Source organism: Pelmatolapia mariae, linkage group LG20 (assembly GCF_036321145.2).
Source record: "Pelmatolapia mariae isolate MD_Pm_ZW linkage group LG20, Pm_UMD_F_2, whole genome shotgun sequence".
In the NCBI taxonomy this organism is placed as follows: Eukaryota; Metazoa; Chordata; class Actinopteri; order Cichliformes; family Cichlidae; genus Pelmatolapia; species Pelmatolapia mariae.
The window spans coordinates 41,654,021-41,675,417 of NC_086244.1; the positions used below are offsets into that span (position 1 = coordinate 41,654,021).

Sequence of the window (21,397 nt, forward strand, 5' to 3'; positions counted from 1 at the left end):
CCTGTGTTTTAATTCAATTCAATTTCAATTCAATTCAATTTTATTTATATAGCACCAAATCACAACAGTTGCCTCAAGGTGCTTTATATTGTACAGTATATCCTATAATAATAGATACAGAGAAAAACCCAACAATCATTTGACCCCCTATGAGCTAGTACTTTGGCGACACTGAGAAGGAAAAACTCCCATTTAAAAGGAAGAAACCTCCAGCAGAACCAGGCTCAGGGAGGGGCGGGGCCATCTGCTGCGACCGGTTGGGGTGAGAGAAGGAAAACAGGATAAAAACATGCTGTGGAAGAGATACAGAGATTCATAACAGGTACGATTCAATGCAGAGAGGTGTATTTGTATTAACACATAGTGAGTGAGAAAGGTGACTGGAAAGGAAAAACTCAATGCAATCATGGGAATCCCCCGGCAGCCTACGTCTATTGCAGCATAACTAAGGGAGGACTCAGGGTCACCTGGTCCAGCCCTAACTATGTGCTTTAGCAACAATTAATGTTTTAAGCCTAATCTTAAAAGTAGAGATAGTGTCTGTCTCCCCGAATCCAAACTGGAAGCTGGTTCCAGAGAAGAGGGGCCTCCCATTCTACTTTTAAATACTCTGGGAACAACAAGTAAGCCTGCAGTGTGAGAGCGAAGTGCTTCAATAGGGTGATATGGGTTTCGTCGCCGTGTTTGAGAAATTTGGTAATCTTTGCATAGCATTCTGTTTGAAGCCTTTCAAATTTACTTTCCAATGCCTTAGCAGTAGGTTTCAGTTGTCTTTTCTTTCGATTAACATCAACACATTCCATTAATTGGTTTGCCTTCATTTTTCTTTAAACACATTACAAATTCAAGCATTAAACTGCACCTTATATGCCACACAACTTCATTCTACAACATAAACTTAATGACATTCAATTTAATAAACCTTGACTACACATAATTAATTGGAGAAAGGTATCCCCCATTAATCTACCTACTAAAATTAAACTAGCTTACTCACCCTAGTCTTCTGTGCATACTAGCGGTGGGTATTGGAACACAACCAGTTGTATGAAGCCAGAAGTTTATTCTAAAGGCTATATGTGCAAAAGCAACACCGAGCCATGATTATCAATAAAAACAAATGAACAGGTAACCCTCTTATTACAATATCAATAATCTAATATAAAACGTATAAACCTTTCCTGTTGACAAGATGTTGGGGCTGCTGCATAACCAACGTCTGCGGCAGCCTAAACATGGGAATACTGAAGACCTGCACAAATAAATACATAAAAAGCACTTCTGAGATGTCTTTATGTCTTTTCTTTGCTCCAAGCAACTTGTTCTCTGTGTGCCTTTCTCTTGTTTGTATACATTTTCTTTTTCTCTTTGGCTCTTGACGAAGGCGGTCGCACTTTTCTCCTCTCCTCCCTTATCTTCCCTGCTTAGCCTCTTGTGTCCTTGTCTAGTCTTGTATATTTTGTATTACTTTTCCCTGGAACACTCTCTCACAGTCTGTTCTCTAAAACCTAAAGAGGAATTATGGATTTGATCAACTGGTCCCTGAATGCAATTGACACCCTTTTCGCAACGAGAAGTCTGGGCTCGGATGATGAGTGTTGAAGATATCTATCTATTCGGAACCATGATAACAGGGTTCTTGCTGATCGAAGCTGGTTTGGCCCTGTCTTATCGAAGATTAAAGAAAGCGGAATTGGCTGTTCAAAACCCCACAAGGCTGCCCGCTGGGATTGAATCGATGGGACGAGTGGTGAGTTCTCAAAATGGGCTCATTGAGCACAGCACGGATAAGATCTTGGAGAAGCTTACAGCTGCCGTGAACACTCAGAATAAGACCTCTGAGCGAAAATTTTATTACATCTTGGAGAAGCTCACTGCGGTCGTGAGTTCTCAGAATCGGCTCTTTGAGCACAAGAATGACAACATCACGGAGCGTAAGTTTGATAACATCATGGAGAAGCTCACATCTCTCCAACAGGAGATTGAGAGACCAGTGTCGGACTGTTAGAACAGCTTTGAAATTCACATGAGTTGTTCGCACTAAAGTAAAAACCATCATCACTTCATGCAGCTACCACTTCGGCGCCAGCTGTGATCTCAAGGCTGGAGCTGAACAAAAACACCCTGATAACCGACTGTGCTTAGACTGTTCCTCCCCTATGCGAGGCCACCTGGGTTGGCTGGAAGACTGTTTACTTAGCCTGGCAGGGCGAAGGACACTGTCTCAGCTGAACTCTGGACACACACACACATACACATACACTGATACACACTCATCCCCCCTCCCTTTCCAAACGCCTTCGATGCTTGTCCCCTCCCGGGGAAGATGGCGGTCAACTGGACCAGCGCAGACATGCTGCAGGACCGGATGCGCTGTCTACACCGGCTCTCTATTACCCTTTACCCGCCCCTGTTGCTTGTCTTGTGTTTCTATGGTGTATTGATAGTCATGTGCTTTTTGTATGCGCTGAGGTGTTTTTTTCTGTTATCAAACTGATCTCCCTGTTGGAGCTCAGTCTGGGGGGAGTTCTTTTTTCTCCTCGTCTTTCCTCAAGTTGTGTATTTTCCATGTTATACCTCTCTGACCTGTCTTCCCCATGTGATGTTTGTGTAATGTATGTGTGGTCAGAAGGGTAAGATGGCGCTGGCACGGCTGGCACGGCCTTAACCCAATTTCCCTCGGGATGAATAAAGTATGATCAATCAATCAATTTCTCCTGTTATTCCTGTGGTCTAATATTTACTTTTTATAATTGATCCCAGCATAGGTGGTGTGGCGCACCCACAATTTCATTGGACATGTACAATGACAATAAAAGGCTAGTCTATTCAAACATCTCTCCAACTATTGTTTTTGTTTCATTGTGTTTTCTGTTTGTCCGTTCATCCTTTTGTATAAAATGTTCTAAAAAGTTAAATAAACTACAAAAAAAAAACCTCAAAACCAAAGAAATGACCATAGAACTTTGGCTAAATGATTTGGCATAGATAGGTGATGACATGATTAGAACCTGCAGCATGTTCAGTCATAATGACAGGTTAAATTCTTGAGTTATGAAGTATTTTTTCTTTTCTTTTTTTGTTTGAATTATTGAAGTTACTGAATAAGGTCTCTTCTTACTTTTGTGACAAGCGGTATATATTACCATACTCAGTGTTGGGGAGTAACGGAATACATGTACCAGCATTACGTATTTAAAATACAAAATATGAGTAACTGTATTCCATTACAGTTATCGTTTTAAAAGGTGGTATTCAGAATACAGTTACTTTGAAATAAATGGATTACACAGCACCCTTTTCCTGTTTCATATGTTAGGCTATGCCCTCTCTATTTTTGGTAATTCCACGCGGGTAGAAACCTAAACAAAACACGCATTAAGAGGCTCTAATGTCTGTGTCTCAATCTCGCGGCCCATGTCACTTCTACTTGCCATGATGCCACATGAAGTGAAGAAATATTTTTAAAAATTATTTTTCAAAAAATTATTTAATATGAAGGCAATAGGCAGAGTGTTACAGGCATAGCCCTAAAGAATGTAGCCTCATGGGCAGTGTAGTCCGTGCTGCAGGGAGAATGGACTGCCATACCCATTATGTGTCTGTGAGCGCCAGGGAGGGAGTAAAAGGAGAGTCTACAGGTACAAGTTGTCACTGACCAGAAACAGGAGATGGAAGCCTGTAAATATAATAATAACCATTGCAGCCTAAGAGAGAGCCTGACAAGCCCAGTTGTAAGTAAGCTTACAACTAGCAAAGTTGACCCAGGCAACAAAGTAATGCTAATTTTTGGCCACGAGCCCAAGACGGAACCCAGTCTACTAGCCAGAGGTCTCTTTACTACGGTTTGGAGCCGCATACCTGTTTTATATATGCACGGAATAGTTTTTAATAACAAATCGCTGGAAAAAGTGTAGCCTTACCTAATGTCAACCCACTGTTACTCATTTTATATTAAAATTTAAAAATATAGTTGGTATAGATATGGCGAGTAGCCTTCTGAAATAGTAATAAATCACACAGCAATAGTACATTCAAGTAGTTGTAAAAAGCATGATAACAGTAATCCAAAGTATTCAGAATACGTTTGCTCTGTTATCACTAAAAGTTGTAAAATGTTGTATCACTAAAATATCATTTTGAGTCAGTTTGTTATTCATTATGTGTTTACAGCACCCTCTGTGGTTGCGCCAAGCAATGCATTTTAGAAACTGCTTTATTTTGAAAAAACTTCATTGAGCAGGAAGTCGGCTCAGTCAAGCAAAGCAAGTGAGCGAAAAGAAGGGAAACATATCGGCACACAGTTTATGTTGTCTTTCTGGAGAAAATAATAATGGATTGCATTTATATAGCGCTTTTCTAGGCACCCAAAATGCTCCACTATTCATTCACTCTCACATTCACACACTCACATTCACAAAATACTGTCTACATCTTGTTTATGGTTGTATCGCTGGTATGTACTTCAAGTATAAGTTCTTACTTTGTTTTTGTGCAATATGTTGCCCGCTAATGCAATATTTGGCTGTAAAGCTAGTCCCTTTGTTGAGCTAGTTAGCCACGATTTTGGAGGTCATCTGGGATAGCATAGATAGTACAAGTTTATATAATAAGACATATGACATATGCTATGTAGTAGCAATGTGGTATATAAGTGCATATTATGCTGCACATATGTATATCATGACTGTATTGTTTGTCTTGTTTTTAGTTTCACCCTTTTGAATGTCAGTAAACCTGTTAACAACGTTCATCGATCTTCAGAGTGGTGATATAAGAAAGGTGTTAATGCCCCTGCATCAGACATGCACCCATAACGGCACAACATTATTCTCATTGAGTAATGTAACGGAATACGTTACAAAATACATTCTGGAGCATGTATTCTGTAATCTGTAGTGGAATACATTTTAAAAGTAACCTTCCCAACACTGACCATACTTTTGAATAGTCAGTGCAAAAGAGTGTCTTTGAGTTTCAGTTACTGGCCAGTTTTGCCTGGTTTGTTTTCTTATTAGTGTTAGTGTATATTGATTATAATGTATGTGCTTACTCCAAATAAGGTACAAATTCAAGGAAAATTAATAAATGCTGTTCAGATTTTAAATTCTGTTTAATTGTACTGCCACCAAATAACAACTTCAGTCAGCACAACCCCTGTGGTCTTGGTCGAGGTGTTTTAATGAACATACAGTTACGTCATTGTTACATACACCAAGAGGCTGAAAGGAGTAAATGACAGTGAATGCCAAATTTCTCACTAGTCTAATACTTCATACATGTGGAATAAATAATATCATGATGACATACATGCCAAACTGAGAGCTAAATAAAACAAGTAGAAAAGTGGCCAAAAGATTTTTGGCAATGGTGAGGCTGAACAAAATCTTTACAACTGATCCTTAATGTTGTCCTTGGTTTCCTTTCAGTGAAAAAAACAAAATGAAATAAAAAAAAAAAAATATATATATATATATATATATATATATATATATATATTATATAGACACAAGTTAGAAGGTTATCATCCAAAAGGGGTTTTCATGGTTGTTGTGGCAATGCAGCTTATTAACATTATAAAAGTATGTAGAGTCTATAGAGTACATAGACATAACAAATCACTTGGAATGTAAATGAAATCATCAAACTTAAACTTCTCAGTTCCTTTTCAGAAAGCCCAAACCTCTCTGGAATGGCATCAAAAGCACCACAAAAATAAAAAAAAACAACAAAAAACAAACAAACAAACAAAAAACCCCAGAAAAGATTCAGATACTAATTCAGAATAGATAACCTTAAGGATCAGTGCAGTCCCATTCAAATTTGATGATGTTTTTCATTTTCATGGATCTGTTCCTAGAAAATTTTGTCCTTGAAAGCAAACTTTAAACTGTGTCCGTTGAGTGTTGAGTTCAGGTAACTAAAAAGTTATTATTTTTAAGTCATATTAGTATAATCCCATTGAAGAACTTAATTAAAAATAAGTTATGAGTTAAAAACTACTGTTAAAAGGTACATGAAGTTAGGAATTTCCTAACTCCGTGATAAATAAAGTATGCACCATCTTAATCAAAATATTTAAACTACTTAGATCTTTAGGTTTATCAGATCTAACTTACTTGGGGTTATGTAGCATTTTCTTTTCTTTTTTGGGCATGGGAATGGGTGGGTGACATTACAGAAATATATATTTATTGGCAAAATCCTTAGTGTTATAATACAAAATTTTAAATCTGAGTGCTAAATTGCTTGGATCAGCAACATTTTGTAGTATTTAAAATCAGCAGTCTGTTTGATATCATCTACAGTCCACTGTTCTACTTTACAAAAAATGTATTGAAGACAAGCATTTGTTAAAAGATGTTAATTAGTAGAAATATAGTTGCAGATATGGTTCTACAAAGATCATTTTTTTGTTTATATGGTAAATATGAACAGAGAGTAGATACTAAAGGAACCACAATGAAGAGAAATAAATAAATATAGAAACTATAGTGATTGATGCAGATCTGAATGATGGCAGTTAATCAAAGTACATGTTAGACTCTGTTTTGACCTTGGTGTCCTTGGAATTCAGCAATGAACACAGCTCAGAATAAGTCATCCCGTGAGGAATCTGCTATAGATCTGCTACAGAAATGTTATTCTTCTTCACAAACTTAACACATGCACAAATTATGACATTTTGTTTTATTGTCTTCTTCATCTTTTTTTTCCATGTTCTGTTGTTCAGCAAGAAGGACTCCTTGCTGAACAAGTAGGCATCAATTAGGCATCAGACAACTTCACCAATATTCCATATTGGTGAAGTTGTCCACGCTTCACATGGAAGAAATTAAAAATAAATAAAAGGGGTCAACAAAGATCAATCTTTCTTGATGAGTGTCTTCTTTAAGACAGGAGAAAATCAACATATTTGCTGAATCCAGTGGCTTAAATTCTGTTTGAGGTCAGATATACAGCATGCATAGTCTCGAGGTAGCTTTCATGGTCTATACGTTTTCTGACAACACAACCAGAATCATATCAATCAAAGATTTACAGAGACTACAAGGGACTTTTAGGGTACTCAGCTGTTGTGTGTAACTCAAAGGTATGTTTCCTAAAGGTAAACAGGCAATAGATCAGTATGTTTTAACAGTTCATTGAAACATTGCTATAAATTCATTTTATTTTTAAAATTCATCCTAAAAATGTGCTCTGCATTCACATTTTTACTGTAATTCAACCTTTTTTTATTTGTTGAACTACTGCAGTAAGAGGAGAGTGATTCTGTTTCACTTGGAACATTTTGAAAAGAACCTGAAGTAACGTTAGAATAACTGGGTATTATTTCCTCACGGTGATTATGGTTATACAAAAGTTATTTTATTTCAAACATTACACTCAGATTATCTTTTAATTCACATTTAATTGCTTATAACAAATTTCTAGTTATCTAAAAAGTTTGACACACCTGAAATTTGGTGCAAAAAGTATGTTCCTAACACTTCCTCATTGTTAGTTTGGTTGTTTCCATGAAGAATACTTAACCTCCTAAGACCCGAACTCTTCCACGACATGCATTTCTAATTTCTCTTTGATATTTGGGCATATTGGGGCCCGATGAATGTAAAAACAAAGAATTTCCAGAATTTTTTTTTTACCTTATTTTTGTTTTTAAGACAAATATGAGACACAAATGAGGATATTCATTTAAAATTTTGATAGAACAGTAGCAGTATAATGTCCTCGTAAGTGGATATCAGCCCATGTAGAGCAAAATTGAGTATTTTGGTCAAAATAACCAAAAATGTGATGTCCACATATGTGGACGGCAGGCCCTAGGAGGTTAAAGCTTGCAAAACTGCATCATTCAGTCTCTCACCCACCAATATAAAATAATGTTTAAAAAAACTAAGTAGCAGTCACATTTGTACTCAGTTTGTGGCACACACTCACAAATGCTCTCTGGAATATGCGAGTTGTAGCAGGCGGTGTGGGTTGTGCTGGTGACCCGGTGTACTGCTGTTTAAATATGTTGGGAAAGTACTAGTATGCTTGGCCTGTCTCAACTTGCAGCAGTCCCAGTACAGCTGAGTGGTCAGCCAGCTTCATTCTGCGCTGATTGGAGAGATTGACGTTCTTAGCCAGGTAATCCACAGCAGCTGTGGAGAATAGAAGACAGGATGGAGAGTTAATGAAGATTTGTTAGAATCCTCTCCACTTGCAATTGATAAAATGGTAAATGGACTGAAAGTCACTAAGGCAAAAACTAATTAACTAAAGTTAATACAAATACAAAGGACTAAGAACATAAAACGGTTACAAAAGGATTACAATGTGAGACGACCCAACCAGACAACGTGACAATGAACAGAGGGAACCTGACACACTATATACACAGAGGGATGACGTGTGGAAACACACAGGGAACACATATGGAACAAACAGATATAACAACACAGGGGAAGCAAAACTAAACACCCTGAACACAAGACAAAAGACTGTCAAAATAAAACCGGAAACACACTAAGATGCAGACTAAAATACGTGGCATGATACAGGGGTAAGAGGACAGAACACACAGGGGAACAAGGCAGACTGAGGAGAAAAAGGGAGGCGACACAACGAGAGAAACATGGAAGCAATTAAGAAAGATGAGACACTGAGGGGGAGAGAGAGACAAGACGGGCTAGGGAGAACATACATGAATGCACATGACAGACAGGGGAGACAGAATGAAACACAAGGAGGGAAAATGTAAAGAGAAACGGGAGACAAAACACAAAGGCATTACTGGGACCTGGGAAACGGGGAAACACGCAGGGAAAGGCACGTAAACACTGATGACACGACAGACACATACCGGCAACACAAAGGAGAGACCAAAACACAAGGGGAACCTAACAGACAAGAAACTAAACATAGTCAATCACCCAGGAACACAGAATAAACTGAAGACTAACTAATGAACCTTAAACCATCATCATAATACATAACAATCACCAGAACCCAAGAAACTCAAAATGCTGGGTCGGATGACCCAGAACCATGACACTACTTTTACATTATGAGTAAATCATGTTATTTCATGGTTTACTATTTATCCTGCAAACCTAAATGATCAGTTCATTTCCCCTTGTACTCATTCTTGATAGCATCTCCTGACAAGGTGTTATGACTAAGAACAACAGTGGCATTTCACTGCACTGGGCGCTGCTTTATTGTCATTTTTCATTGTCCAGGGCTGAGCTTCAAGTGAGTGCACTGTTTGATGGGAAAGCCTGAAAAACTGTTAAATCTGTTAAAAGGGTGTTCTTTCTGGTCTATCTTGGGATTATCTGATCATATGTCTCTCTAATGTTGTGGAGTATTTATCTTTCAGTATAAAGAGAACTGGAGTGTAGGACAAACATAATTTTTGATTTTAGCTTTTGTTTTTCCACTTTGCTGTTTGTTTATATGTAGGTACCAAAACTGCTTGGTTAAACTCCATCCATCCATCCATCCATCCATCTTCATCCGCTTTATCCGGGGCCGGGTCGCGGGGGCAGCAGCCTAAGCAGAGAAGCCCAGACCTCCCTCTCCCCAGCCACCTCCTCCAGCTTATCCGGGGGAACACCAAGGCGTTCCCAGGCCAGCCGAGAGATATAATCTCTCCAGTGTGTCCTGGGTCTGCCCCGGGGCCTCCTCCCGGTGGGACATGCCCGGAACACCTCACCCAGGAGGCGCCCAGGAGGCATCCTTGTCAGATGCCCGAACCATCTCAACTGACTCCTTTCGATGTGGAGGAGCAGCGGCTCTACTCTGAGCCCCTCCCGGATGGCCGAACTTCTCACCCTATCTCTAAGGGAGAGGCCAGCCACCCTTCGGAGGAAGCTCATTTCTGCCGCTTGTATCCGCGATCTCGTTCTTTCGGTCACTACCCACAGCTCGTGGCCATAGGTGAGGGTAGGGACGTAGATCGACCGGTAAATTGAGAGCTTCGCTTTTACACTCAGCTCCCTCTTCACCACGACGGACCGGTGCAGCGCCCGCATCACTGCAGCCGCAGCACCAATCCATCTGTCGATCTCCGGCTCCCTTCTCCCATCACTCGCGAACAAGACCCCGAGATACTTGAACTCTTCCACTTGATGCGTTCATCGGAGTACGAATGTGTGTGAATGCAGGTTAGTTTGCACTGTGTTTAGAAGTGCTTGTAAGAGTGGGTGTGAATGGGTGAATGAAGCATGTTGTATAGAGCGCTTTGAGTACTCCGGGAGAGTAGAAAAGCGCTATATAAGAATCAGTCCATTTACCATTTACCATTTACCACTTGGGGCAGGAACTCATCCCCGACCCGGAGTGGGCACTCCACCCTTTTCCGGCTGAGAACCATGGCCTCAGATTTGGAGGTGCTGATCCTCATTCCTGCTGCTTCACACTCGGCTGCAAACCGTTCCAGTGCGAGCTGGAGGCCTTCACCCGATGAAGCCAACAGAACCACATCATCCGCAAAAAGCAGAGATGAGATTCTGAGGCCACCGAAGTGAAAGCCCTCCGCCACTTGGCTGCGCCTAGAAATCCTGTCCATAAAAATTATGAACAGAACCGGTGACAAAGGGCAGCCCTGGTGGAGCCCATCACCCACCGGGAACGAGTCTGACTTATTACTGGCAATGCGAACCAAGCTCTTGCAACGGTTGTACAGGGATTGAATGACCCGTAGCAATGGGCCAGACACCCCATACTCCTGCAACACCTCCCACAGGACACCCCGAGGGACACGGTCGAATGCCTTCTCCAAGTCCACAAAACACATGTAGACTGGTTGGGCAAACTCCCATGCACCCTCAAGTATCCTCGAGAGGCTAAAGAGCTGGTCCAGTGTTCCGCGACCAGGACGAAAACTGCATTGTTCCTCCTGTATCCGAGGTTCGACTAGCGGACGAACTCTCCTTTCCAGCACCCTGGCATAGACTTTCCCAGGGAGGCTGAGGAGTGTGATTCCCCTGTAATTGGAACACACCCTCCGGTCCCCCTTCTTAAAGATGGGGACCACCACCCCGGTCTGCCAGTCCAGGGGTACTGCCCCTGATCTCCACGCAACATTGCAGAGGCATGTCAACCAAGACAGCCCTACAACGTCCAGAGCCTTCAGGAACTCGGGGCGGACCTCATCAACACCAGGGGCTCTGCCACCAAGGAGTTGTTTAACTGCCTCAGTGACCTCGCCCCCGGAAATTGGCGGGTCATTCCCCTCATCCCCAGACTCTGCTTCCTCCTCGGAAGACGTGTCAGTGGGATTAAGGAGGTCCTCGAAGTATTCCTTCCACCGCCTGACAATTTTCTCAGTCGACGTCAGCAGCGCTCCGCCAGCACTATACACAGTGCAGGTAGAGCACCGCTTTCCCCTCCTGAGACGCCTGACGGTTTGCCAGAATCTCTTCGAGGCAGTCCGAAAGTCTTTTTCCATGGCCTCTCCGAACTCCTCCCACACCCGAGTCTTTGCTTCAGCCACTGCCCGAGCCGCATTCCGCTTGGCCTGTCGATACCTGTCAGCTGCCTCCGGAGTCCCACAGGCTAACCAAGCCCGAGAGGACTCCTTCTTTAGTCTGGTGGCTCCCTTCACCTCTGGTGTCCACCATTTGGTTCGGGGATTACTACCACGGCAGGCACCAACCACCTTGCGGCCGCAGCTCAATGCAGCAGCTTCGGCGATGGAGACGCTGAACATGGTCCATTCGGACTCAATGTCCCCAGTCTCCCTCGGAATGCTGTTGAAGCTCTGCCGGAGGTGTGCGTTGAAGATCTCGCGGACTGGGGCCTCTGCTAGACGTTCCCAGCACACCCTCACTACGCGTTTAGGTGCACTGGGTCTGTCCAGCGTCCTCCCCCGCCCCATGATCCAACTCACCACCAGGTGGTGATCAGTTGACAGCTCAGCCCCTCTCTTTACCCGAGTGTCCAGAACATATGGTCGCAGGTCTGGTGATACGATTACAAAATCGATCATCGACCTGCGGCCTAGAGCGTCCTGGTGCCATGTGCACTTATGGACACTCTTATCTTCGAACAAAGTGTTCGTTATGGCCAAACTGTGATTTGCACAGAAGTCAAATAACAAAACACCACTCGGGTTCAGATCAGGGAGGCCGTTCCTCCCAATCACGCCCCTCCAGGTCTCGCCACTCGGCGCATAAGCGCAGATGACAGTCAGGACCCGTTCCCCGGCCCTAAGGCGCAGGGAACAAACCCTCTCATCCACCGGGAAGAACCCCAACGTACCGGCAGCAAGCCGAGGGGATATTAGAATACCCACCCCAGCCCGCCGCCTCTCACCAGGGGCAACTCCAGATTGAGACAGAGTCCAGCCCCTCTCCAGGAGACTGGTTCCAGAACCCAAGCCATGCGTAGAGGTGAGCCCGACTATATCTAGCCGGTACCTCTCAACCTCACGCACTAACTCATGCTCCTTCCCTACCAGAGAGGTGACATTCCATGTCCCAATTGCCAGTCTTGGCAGCCGGGGATCAGTCCGCCAGGGCCTCTGCTCCTGGCCGCCGCCCGGCACACAATGCACCCGACCCCTATGGCGCCTCCTGCGGGTGGTGGGTCTGCGGGAGGATGGGCCCATGTCTCCTCTTCGGGCTGTGCCCAGCCGGGCCCCATGGACTAAGGCCCGGCCACCAGACGCTCGCCCTCGGGCACCCTCCCCGGGCCTGGCTCCAGGGCGGGGCCCCCTGTAACCCTATCCCGGGCAGGGTAAACTGTTCCCTCGATGTTCTCTTCATAAGGGTCTTCTGAATCGCTCTTTGTCTGGTCCCTCACCCAGGACCAATTTGCCATGGGAGACCCTACCAGGGGGCAAAAGCCCCCAGACAACATAGCCCCTGGGATCCCTGGGACACACAAACCCCTCCACCACGATAAGGTAGCGATTCACGGTTAAACTCTTAATTTTTTAAATCACCATGATGATGAGAGTTTTTGATCAGCAGAGGAAATTTGGTCTTGTGATGTACTACTAAAAATAGTGCTTTGTGATGTTAGGCTAAACAGTAAACAACAGCAAACCTACAGGTTAAAAAGTTACACTTAATTGGTTGTGAGTTAAAGATCATGCCTTTATTACCATAATGTGGCATGTCACCACATAAGCCAGTAATTTGAGTTAAATAAAATTTAATTCATTTTTTTTTTTTGTACGTGCCAAATCAAAACAGTTACTTCAAGGGACTTTATATTGTAAGGTAAAGACCCCACAATAATACAGAGAAAAACAATCAGATGACCCCCTATGAGCAAGCACTTGATCACAGTGGAAAGGAAAAACTCCCTTTAACAGGAAGAAACCTCCGGAGAAACCAGGCTCAAGGACCAGTTGGGAGTGAGGGGAGAACAAAAGACATGGCACTACTCACTAGCCAAAGGACACCTAGTGTGTATATGTATGAGGTAACTGTTTTGATTTGACATGTATAAAAATTAAGTACTTAATTACTCACAAGTAATTTGATATACTACTTGGTACATTACTTTCATGTGACTCCATAAATTAGTGTTTCCTAACCTTTTGGAGCCATCGCACATATTTCACAAGAGAAAAATCACACGGCACACCACCAAACAAAAATTTTCCCCTCGCACCAGGCTCAGTTTGTCCCCAGTATACCTTTCTTGCTTTCTTCTGGCCACTACTCATGCTAGGGCCTTCATCTGGGTCAGAATTTTTTCCAGGACCCGGGTCAGATTGACTACTTTTTTTCAAATCTCACAGCATGACTATTATGTAATTTCTTCTTCTGTTTTACCTGCAGTTGGCAACCTATTTAATTAGAGCAGATAGTTGTGCTAGTCCTAGTGGAAAAGAATGTAATTGTTCTGCCCGTTTCTCACGCCGATGGCTTAGAGTATGAATCAGGTGGAACCAGATAATCTTCAATGGCACACCTGATCAACTGTTGGGAAACAGCCATAAATGACCATGGTCACATAATTACTATTTCCATACATAAACACAAATCCCTATACTAATGAGGACACACATATGATCTTTTAGTTTTTATGCATGAACACGAAAACTGACAACACAAGCAAAATTGAAAGAGACTTAGGAGAGAATGCCACAGTGACTTTTAAAAACATGAACACATACAAATGCGCTTGCTCATCACTGCCTTTATTGGGTGTTGAAGAGGCTCTGGCTGCTGGGCTGGGGTCAACAGCCAACTCACCTTTACATCATTCTGGGTTCTAGCCAGTGTTGGGAAGGTATTCCAAAATGTATTATTCCACTACAGATTACAGAATACATGGCCCAACATGTATTTTGTAATGTATTCCATTAAGTTACTCAATGAGTTAAGTTACTCAATTCTGTCTCACAGAAACATGGCTAAAAGACTAAGCCTTCCAGACTCATGGCTGGCAGCTCTTCCGGGCTGACTGCAACATGCTATTGGTGAAAGCCCAAGGAGGCGGCTTATGCATCTACATAAACAAAGGTTGGTGCACGAACTGTGTGGTGATAAACAGCCACTGCTCTGGGGATGTAGAAATTGTGACTGTGAAATGTCGCCCATTTTATTCACCTCGTCAGTTTTCGGCGATGTTTTTCATAGCAGCCTACATAGCACCGCATGCTAATGCTAACAACGCACTGAAGGAGCTACACAACATCATCAGCTAGCTTCAGAACAAGCACCGGAAGCATTTTACGTAGTGGCTGGGGATTTTAACCAAGTAAACCTGACAGACATCTTGCCAAGGTTCTATCTGCTGTCCCTACCGGAAGAATCAATCCACAGAAGATGGCATCTCTTCTGTGGTTCACACCACCCTCACCCACCTGGAGCAGAAGAATTCTTACGTCCGTATGCTCTTCTTGGACTTCTCATCTGCTTTCAACACTATGATCCCGCAGACACTAGTTGACAAACTACTGACTCTTGGACTGAGCTCTTCTCTTTGTAACTGGGTTCTGGACTTCCTGACCAAAAGACCGCAGTCTGTGAGAATGCACATTCCATAGTGCTCAGCACTGGCTCCCCTCCGGGCTGTGTGCTAAGTCCCCTCCTGTTCACATTGCTTACATATGACTGCTCACCTAACCATCCAGGCTGTCATATAGTGAAGTTTGCGGAGGACACAGCTGTGATTGGATGCATCACAAACAATGATGAGACCGGCTACAAGAAGGAGGTGGAGCACTTAGAGGATGTTGATAAAATGTCTCATCCTTATTTAGGTCTGCTAAGGGTCTGGGTGCACTCTACATATTCTTAAGTTCATGGGAAGGGCATCTAGTCTTGTGATATACAGTATGGGAGGACACCTACTCTGTATCTGTTTAAGTACAAGAGCCCTTTGTTTAGGTGAACTGCTGGACTCCCTGGTGCCAGCAGATCTGGGGAGCCTTCACAGGGTCACATTTTGACCCCCCCACACACACATACACACACACACACTCACACCCATGTACACACATACACACACCCACATTCACACACACGCATACCTACACGTACACACAGACTGGTACTATTTATTCACATACATGCTTGTTTAAGATGCCATATGTTAATGAAACTATGCATATTCATGTAACCACAATAAAAGGCAGTGCTACAGGGGAGCTGACTGTGTGAGACACGCAGGGAAGACATGGAGAAAGGAAAGCAGAGCTGGACCAGAACCAAAACGGAGCCCTAGAAGTCCACACAAGGTTCTTTACCCACCCCAGAGCCCAACAACAGTCCAACACCAAGTCCAAGAAACAGACCCGGGGTCGATGGCACAGAAGGTGGCCAACCCGGAGGCTGCCAGCACAGGAGCTTAGAGTGAAACAGTTCAGGGGGTCGGCCCCACAGAAGGTTGTGGAGGCAACATAAATCCAAAGCCGGCCACGTGGAAGGCAGCAGCGATAACACAAATCCAAAAGCTGGCCGTGCGGAAGGCAGCGGCGGCGACACAAATCTGGAGACCGGCCGCGCGGAAGGCAGCGGTGGCAACACCGTTCAGGAGGGTGTCCACGGTGGCCATGATGTCCAGCCAGCAGCGGCGTGGCAAACAAGGACCTGGCGAGGCTGAAGCTGCAGGTGAGGATGATGCTGCAGGCAAGGATGATGATGCAGATGAGGATGATAAATGGTAAATGGCCTGTATTTGTATAGCGCTTTACTTAGTCCCTAAGGACCCCAAAGCGCTTTACACTACTACTAGTTATCCACCCATTCACACACACATTCACACACTGGTGATGGCAAGCTACATTGTAGCCACAGCTGCCCTGGGGCGCACTGACAGAGACGAGGCTGCCGGACACTGGCGCCACCGGGCCCTCTGACCACCACCAGTAGGCAACGGGTGAAGTGTCTTGCCTAAGGACACAACGACCGAGACTGTCGGAGCCGGGGCTCGAACTGGCAACCTTCCGATTACAAGATGAACTGCCAACTGTTGAGCCACAATGCTGCAGACGAGGATAATGCTGCAGACGAGGATGTGGAAACCGTAGGTGATCGAGCTGCAGGCGACGGCGTGGAAGCCACAGGTGGTGGCGCTGCAGCTGACGGCGTGGAAGCCGCAGGTGGTGGCACAGCAGGCGACGGCGTGGAAGCCGCAGGTGATGGTGATAGTCGGACGGGCTCCTCAGACCCCCCAGCGGAAGCCGCAGGCGACGGTGATGGCCGGACAGGCTCCTCGGACCCCCCAGCAGAAGCAGCAGGCGACGGTGATGGCTGGACGGGCTCCTCGGACCCCCCCCCCCCAGCGAAACTAGGGGGCTGGAGCAGATCTTCGGACACCCCAGCAAAGAATGAAGGCTGAAGCAGCCCCTCGGACCCTCCAGCGAAGGCCGAAGGCTGAAGCGGCTCTTCGGACACTCCAGGAAAGACCGAAGGCTGAAGCGGTTCCTTGGACCCCCAGCAAAAGCAGGAGGCTGGAGCGGTTCCTTGGACCCCCCAGCGAGAACAGTCACAGAACCAGCAGGCACGTGGGCCTCTGGCACACACGAAACAAAACCAGCAGGCATGGGGGCCTCTGGCACACACAAAGCAAAACCAGCAGGCACGGGGGCCTCTGGCACACACAAAGCAAAACCAGCAGGCACGGGGGCCTCTGGCACACACAAAGCAAAACCAGCAGGCACGGGGGCCTCCGGCAAACATGAGGTAGACTGCAGCTGCGCAGAGCACTGACCCTGCTCAGGCAGCGACAGCCGGGCACAGCTGAGGGTTCCTTAGCCTCCAGGGGTCCAGAGTCAGCTGAGGGTTGAAACTCAGCCTCTGGGGAGGCCCTGGAGTGAGTAAAAGTCTCAGAACAGGCCAGCTTTTGAGGAACCAGTTTAGTGTGTATATGTTTGTCTCTCTGCCCTGTATGGGAGGTAGAAAAACAGTCCTTAATGCATTGTATTGCCATAGCTTCCTGTACAGAGGCAGGTGAAAGCGAAGGCTGTACAGGTGACAAAATAGAAGAATGAGTAGATGAGGAGGCAGGTAGCTGAAGAGATAACTGTGCTACTGGTGAGGCTAATGGCTGAACAGGTGACTGGGCTAAGGGTAAAGGTGCAGGCTGGGCTACTGACTGAATGGAAGCCTGAGCGGCTGACTGTAATGATGGTTTTAGCGGAAGTTAAGCTGGTGAAGCAGGGAAATCACAGTCATTATTCTCCCCTGTCCCAAAACACACAGCCCCCGAAAAAACAGTCCCAAAGACAGAAGTGGCGGAAAAAATGTCCCTTTGACTCACCACAGCCAGCTGCTTAGATGTCAGCCGTTGTCCGCTGCTGCCGGACGAAGTCTGCTAATTCCCGAGCTTGCACCGCCGCCTGGGCTTTATGCAGATCGGCAATTAAATCTGTGAATCCTCTGGCCTGGTGGAGATGGGGATTTCCCTCGAGGATTGCCTCAATCGCATTTATTCCCACAATCTTCGCTCTTGGATTTGAGGTGTGGGTTATCCATTCCACCAGGCGTAGGACTCGCGCCAGATCACTCTCCCCAGGAAAGTCCGCTGGATCCATGTTTGTGGTCGCTCCGTACTGTCACGGCTGGGGCAGCAGTTGTGTGGTGTAGTGAGAAAAGGATCCAAAATGCAGGTACTGGCTGGGGTGCGAGTAGGCGTGTATTTGTAGTGAAAGCAACGTACAAACCAAGAAATAAGGAACAGGGAGCAACTAAAACCTAGACTGGGAAAACTAATAAACAAACCTGAAAACATAAGGACATGGGGAGACACGCAGGGAAAACACGGAGAAAGGAGAGTGGAGAGATAAAATGCGTAACAGTAGTGTGGACATTAGGTAAGGCTGCACTTTTTGCAGTGCTTGTATAGAAAACTAGTTCTGTATCAGTAATATGTTTTTCTTTTTGTCTGTTAACAATCAAGTGAAACTGCACATGATTATTTGCAGCTAGCTATCCATCAAATCTAAAAACACTATGTTAATACATGGAGATCCTGAAGGCTACTCCAAAAATGATCAGATTATATTTTAAATATTTGTTAAACTCTCTTCCAAACCCCAGCTCTCTATTGTAAGTTTTGAGTGTTTACTAAAATGAAAATAAAAGCGTTCTAACTTCTCACTTGTCTGTTTTTATCCAGGCAAACATGTATAATATTTTTATTAAGAGAGATTAGGCTTTACCTTTTAAGATTTAAACTTAAGTGTTTCTGTCATGTAGTGATTGTGCTTAACTATACGAAGCTTATTAGACATTATGAAACACATGATATGTAAAAGCGAATTTTGCCAAAGTGCTTAAGATGCTTTTTTGAATTATCTTTTTTTGTCTTAAAGAAATCTACTACATCATGTGTAATTTTTTAGTTAAAACAGTTAAATTAAGAGGGGATGGCAATAAAAACTCTGGAGCTGTGATGTCATCAAGCACACTGCAGTTCCAACTGTAGAATGCGTTCTCAGGAAGTCTGGACTCCCGCGTAAACTTACGAAGCCCGGACTAGCGAGAACGCGAGTACCGACTGACGTACTTGAGTATTGAGAAACGGCCTAACAGTCTGTAAACTGTGAATTAACCCCAGCTAACAATGTTAGCTTGGTGACGAGTAGCCTTCATTAATAGTAATAAAATTCACACAGCAATAGTACATCGTAGATGTAGAAGTTTTGACCATCCAATTCATCTCCGGAATTTCCAAGTAAGAAATGCATTCCTGCCCGTGCACTGCTGGCTCTGGGTCCATTGTGTAACTGATGCCACCAACATTAACAGGATGCTTACATTAGAGCCTCCTATTGTGTGTTTTGTTTGAGTTTCCGACAATCAGAATCAGAGAAACTGTATTAATTCCATATGGGAAAAAAAGGCCATGGGTCGGACTCGAGCCCAGGCTGGCCACTCTCAGCCATGTGCCATAGGATTGCATGCTCTTCCAACTGACCTAATCCTGCACCCAACTGCATTTAATCACCAAAATTGGAGAAGGGATAGAGCTGGGATAGCCTAACCTTAGTCAGGAAACAACAGGTGTGTATTCCACTTATTTCAATAAAGTAACTGTATTCTGATTACCACCTATTTAAACGGTAACTGTAACGGAAGACAGTTACTCATATTTTGTATTTTAAATATGTACCGCCTTTACGGTATAGGTTGGACTTTTAACTGTATTGTTATAACTTTTAAAACTTTTTTTTTTTTTACCAATAAGGCCCTCGCTCATGGCCATTCACAATACACCAAAGTAATTTAATAAAAAAAAATTGTGACTTTACACATTACTTCTTACAATCTAAGCTCAAAGAGTCATGCTGACAGATTTCTTTCATTGATTATGGCAGCATTTCTTCACCATGTAGAAAAACTGAGACATAATGTTGAATTTGCTGGGGTTTTTTAAATCTTATATTAAGATATCTAATAGATTGAATGCATAGTTATACCTTTTAAACTGACACAAACTGGAATTTCACCATTCCAGTCCACATAAGTGTGCTGTATGTGGCCCTTGATATAAGATGATTTTAATAGCCATGACATAGATGCAGTCTTTGTTTATATATTTTTTTTCTCTTTTTATCAAGATTGCAGATTACCAAGGAACGTTTGCAATGCAAACAATGACATCATTTTAACTGTAATGTAATACCTGAATTTAGGAAAGAAATGTGCTACATTACCACATTATTGAAAAATGTAATTTAGTTACAGTACTGAAACATTTCGGAACATATTACATGTTAACCTCAGAAATGAGAACAGGCTAACCCACCGATCCCTACATTCTGTCTGAAAATACTTTGTACTACAAATTCAAGGGTTACATGAAAGTTAGTAGAGTTTTTTGGGATTAACAAGGTCCGTGTCAGGTGTTGAGGAACCAGGACACCCTGATGACAAGTGGGCTACTGGAACAAGATGGCATCGGTGGAGAAGAGATAAAAATTGGGCACTGTTGGGAAGCTACTACGCAACTAACCCCAGCAGAAAAGGTTACATGAATAGGATAATTGATCTATGGAATCTTTGATTCCCAGCATCCAGAGTGATGGCGAAACGACTAGTATGACCCCCCTATGAGCAGTGTTGGGGAGTAACGGAATACATGATACGTTACGTATTTAAAATACAAAATATGAGTAACTATATTCCGTTACAGTTACCGTTTAAAAAGGTGGTATTCAGAATACAGTTACTTTGTTGAAATAAATGGATTGCACGGCGGTATTTTCCTGTTTCATAAGGCTATGCTCTCTATTTTTGGTAATTCCACGCCAGTGGAAACCCAAACGAAACACGCATTAAGAGGCTCTAATGTCTGTGTCTCAATCTCGCGGCCCATGGGCAGTGTAGTCCGTGCTGCGGGGAGAATGGACTACTATACCTGTTATGTGTCTGTGAGCGCAAGAGAGGGAGAAAAAGAGTCGAAACGTACGAGTTGTCACTGAGCAGAAACAGGAGATGGAAGCATGTAAATAGAATAATAACCACTGCAGCCAAAAAGAGTTCCTGACGAGCCCAGTTGTAAGTAAGCTATTGACTCAACTGTACACTGTGTTCGTGTTTTCCTCTGAAACAATAAGTTCCGTTGGAGCAGCCTTTCAACGCCTCTCTCTGTCTCTCGCTAGCAAAGTTGATCCAGACAACAAAGTAAAGCTAGTTTTCGGCTACGAGCCTGACACGGAACCCGACATATTAGCCAGAGGTCCCTTTACTACGGTTCGGAGCCGCGGACCTGTTTTATATACACGCGGAATAGTTTTCTATACGAGATCGCTACAAAATCTCGTATAGGATCTCTATGTATTAACATAGTGTTTTTAGATTTGATGGATAGCATTAACAACCTGCTAGCTGCAAATAATCATGTGCAGTTTCACATGATTGTAAACAGACAAAAAGAAAACATATTACTGATACAGAAATAGTTTTCTATACAAGCACTGCAAAAAGTGCAGCCTTAC

The 21,397-nt window shown here is 43.8% G+C and overlaps 1 protein-coding gene across 3 annotated transcripts in view; it reads right to left on the bottom strand.

Annotated features, from left to right (window-relative positions):
* Positions 1 to 8,031: 8,031 nt before the first annotated feature.
* LOC134618777 (paired box protein Pax-7-like) overlaps positions 8,032 to 21,397 on the bottom strand; it is an 86,095-nt gene continuing 72,729 nt past the window's right edge. For all 3 annotated transcript variants that reach the window (XM_063464338.1, XM_063464336.1, XM_063464337.1), the window contains one exon: positions 8,032 to 8,147. In XM_063464338.1, the coding sequence (XP_063320408.1) occupies positions 8,032 to 8,147 (116 nt within the window). The remainder of the gene's footprint in view (positions 8,148 to 21,397) is intronic.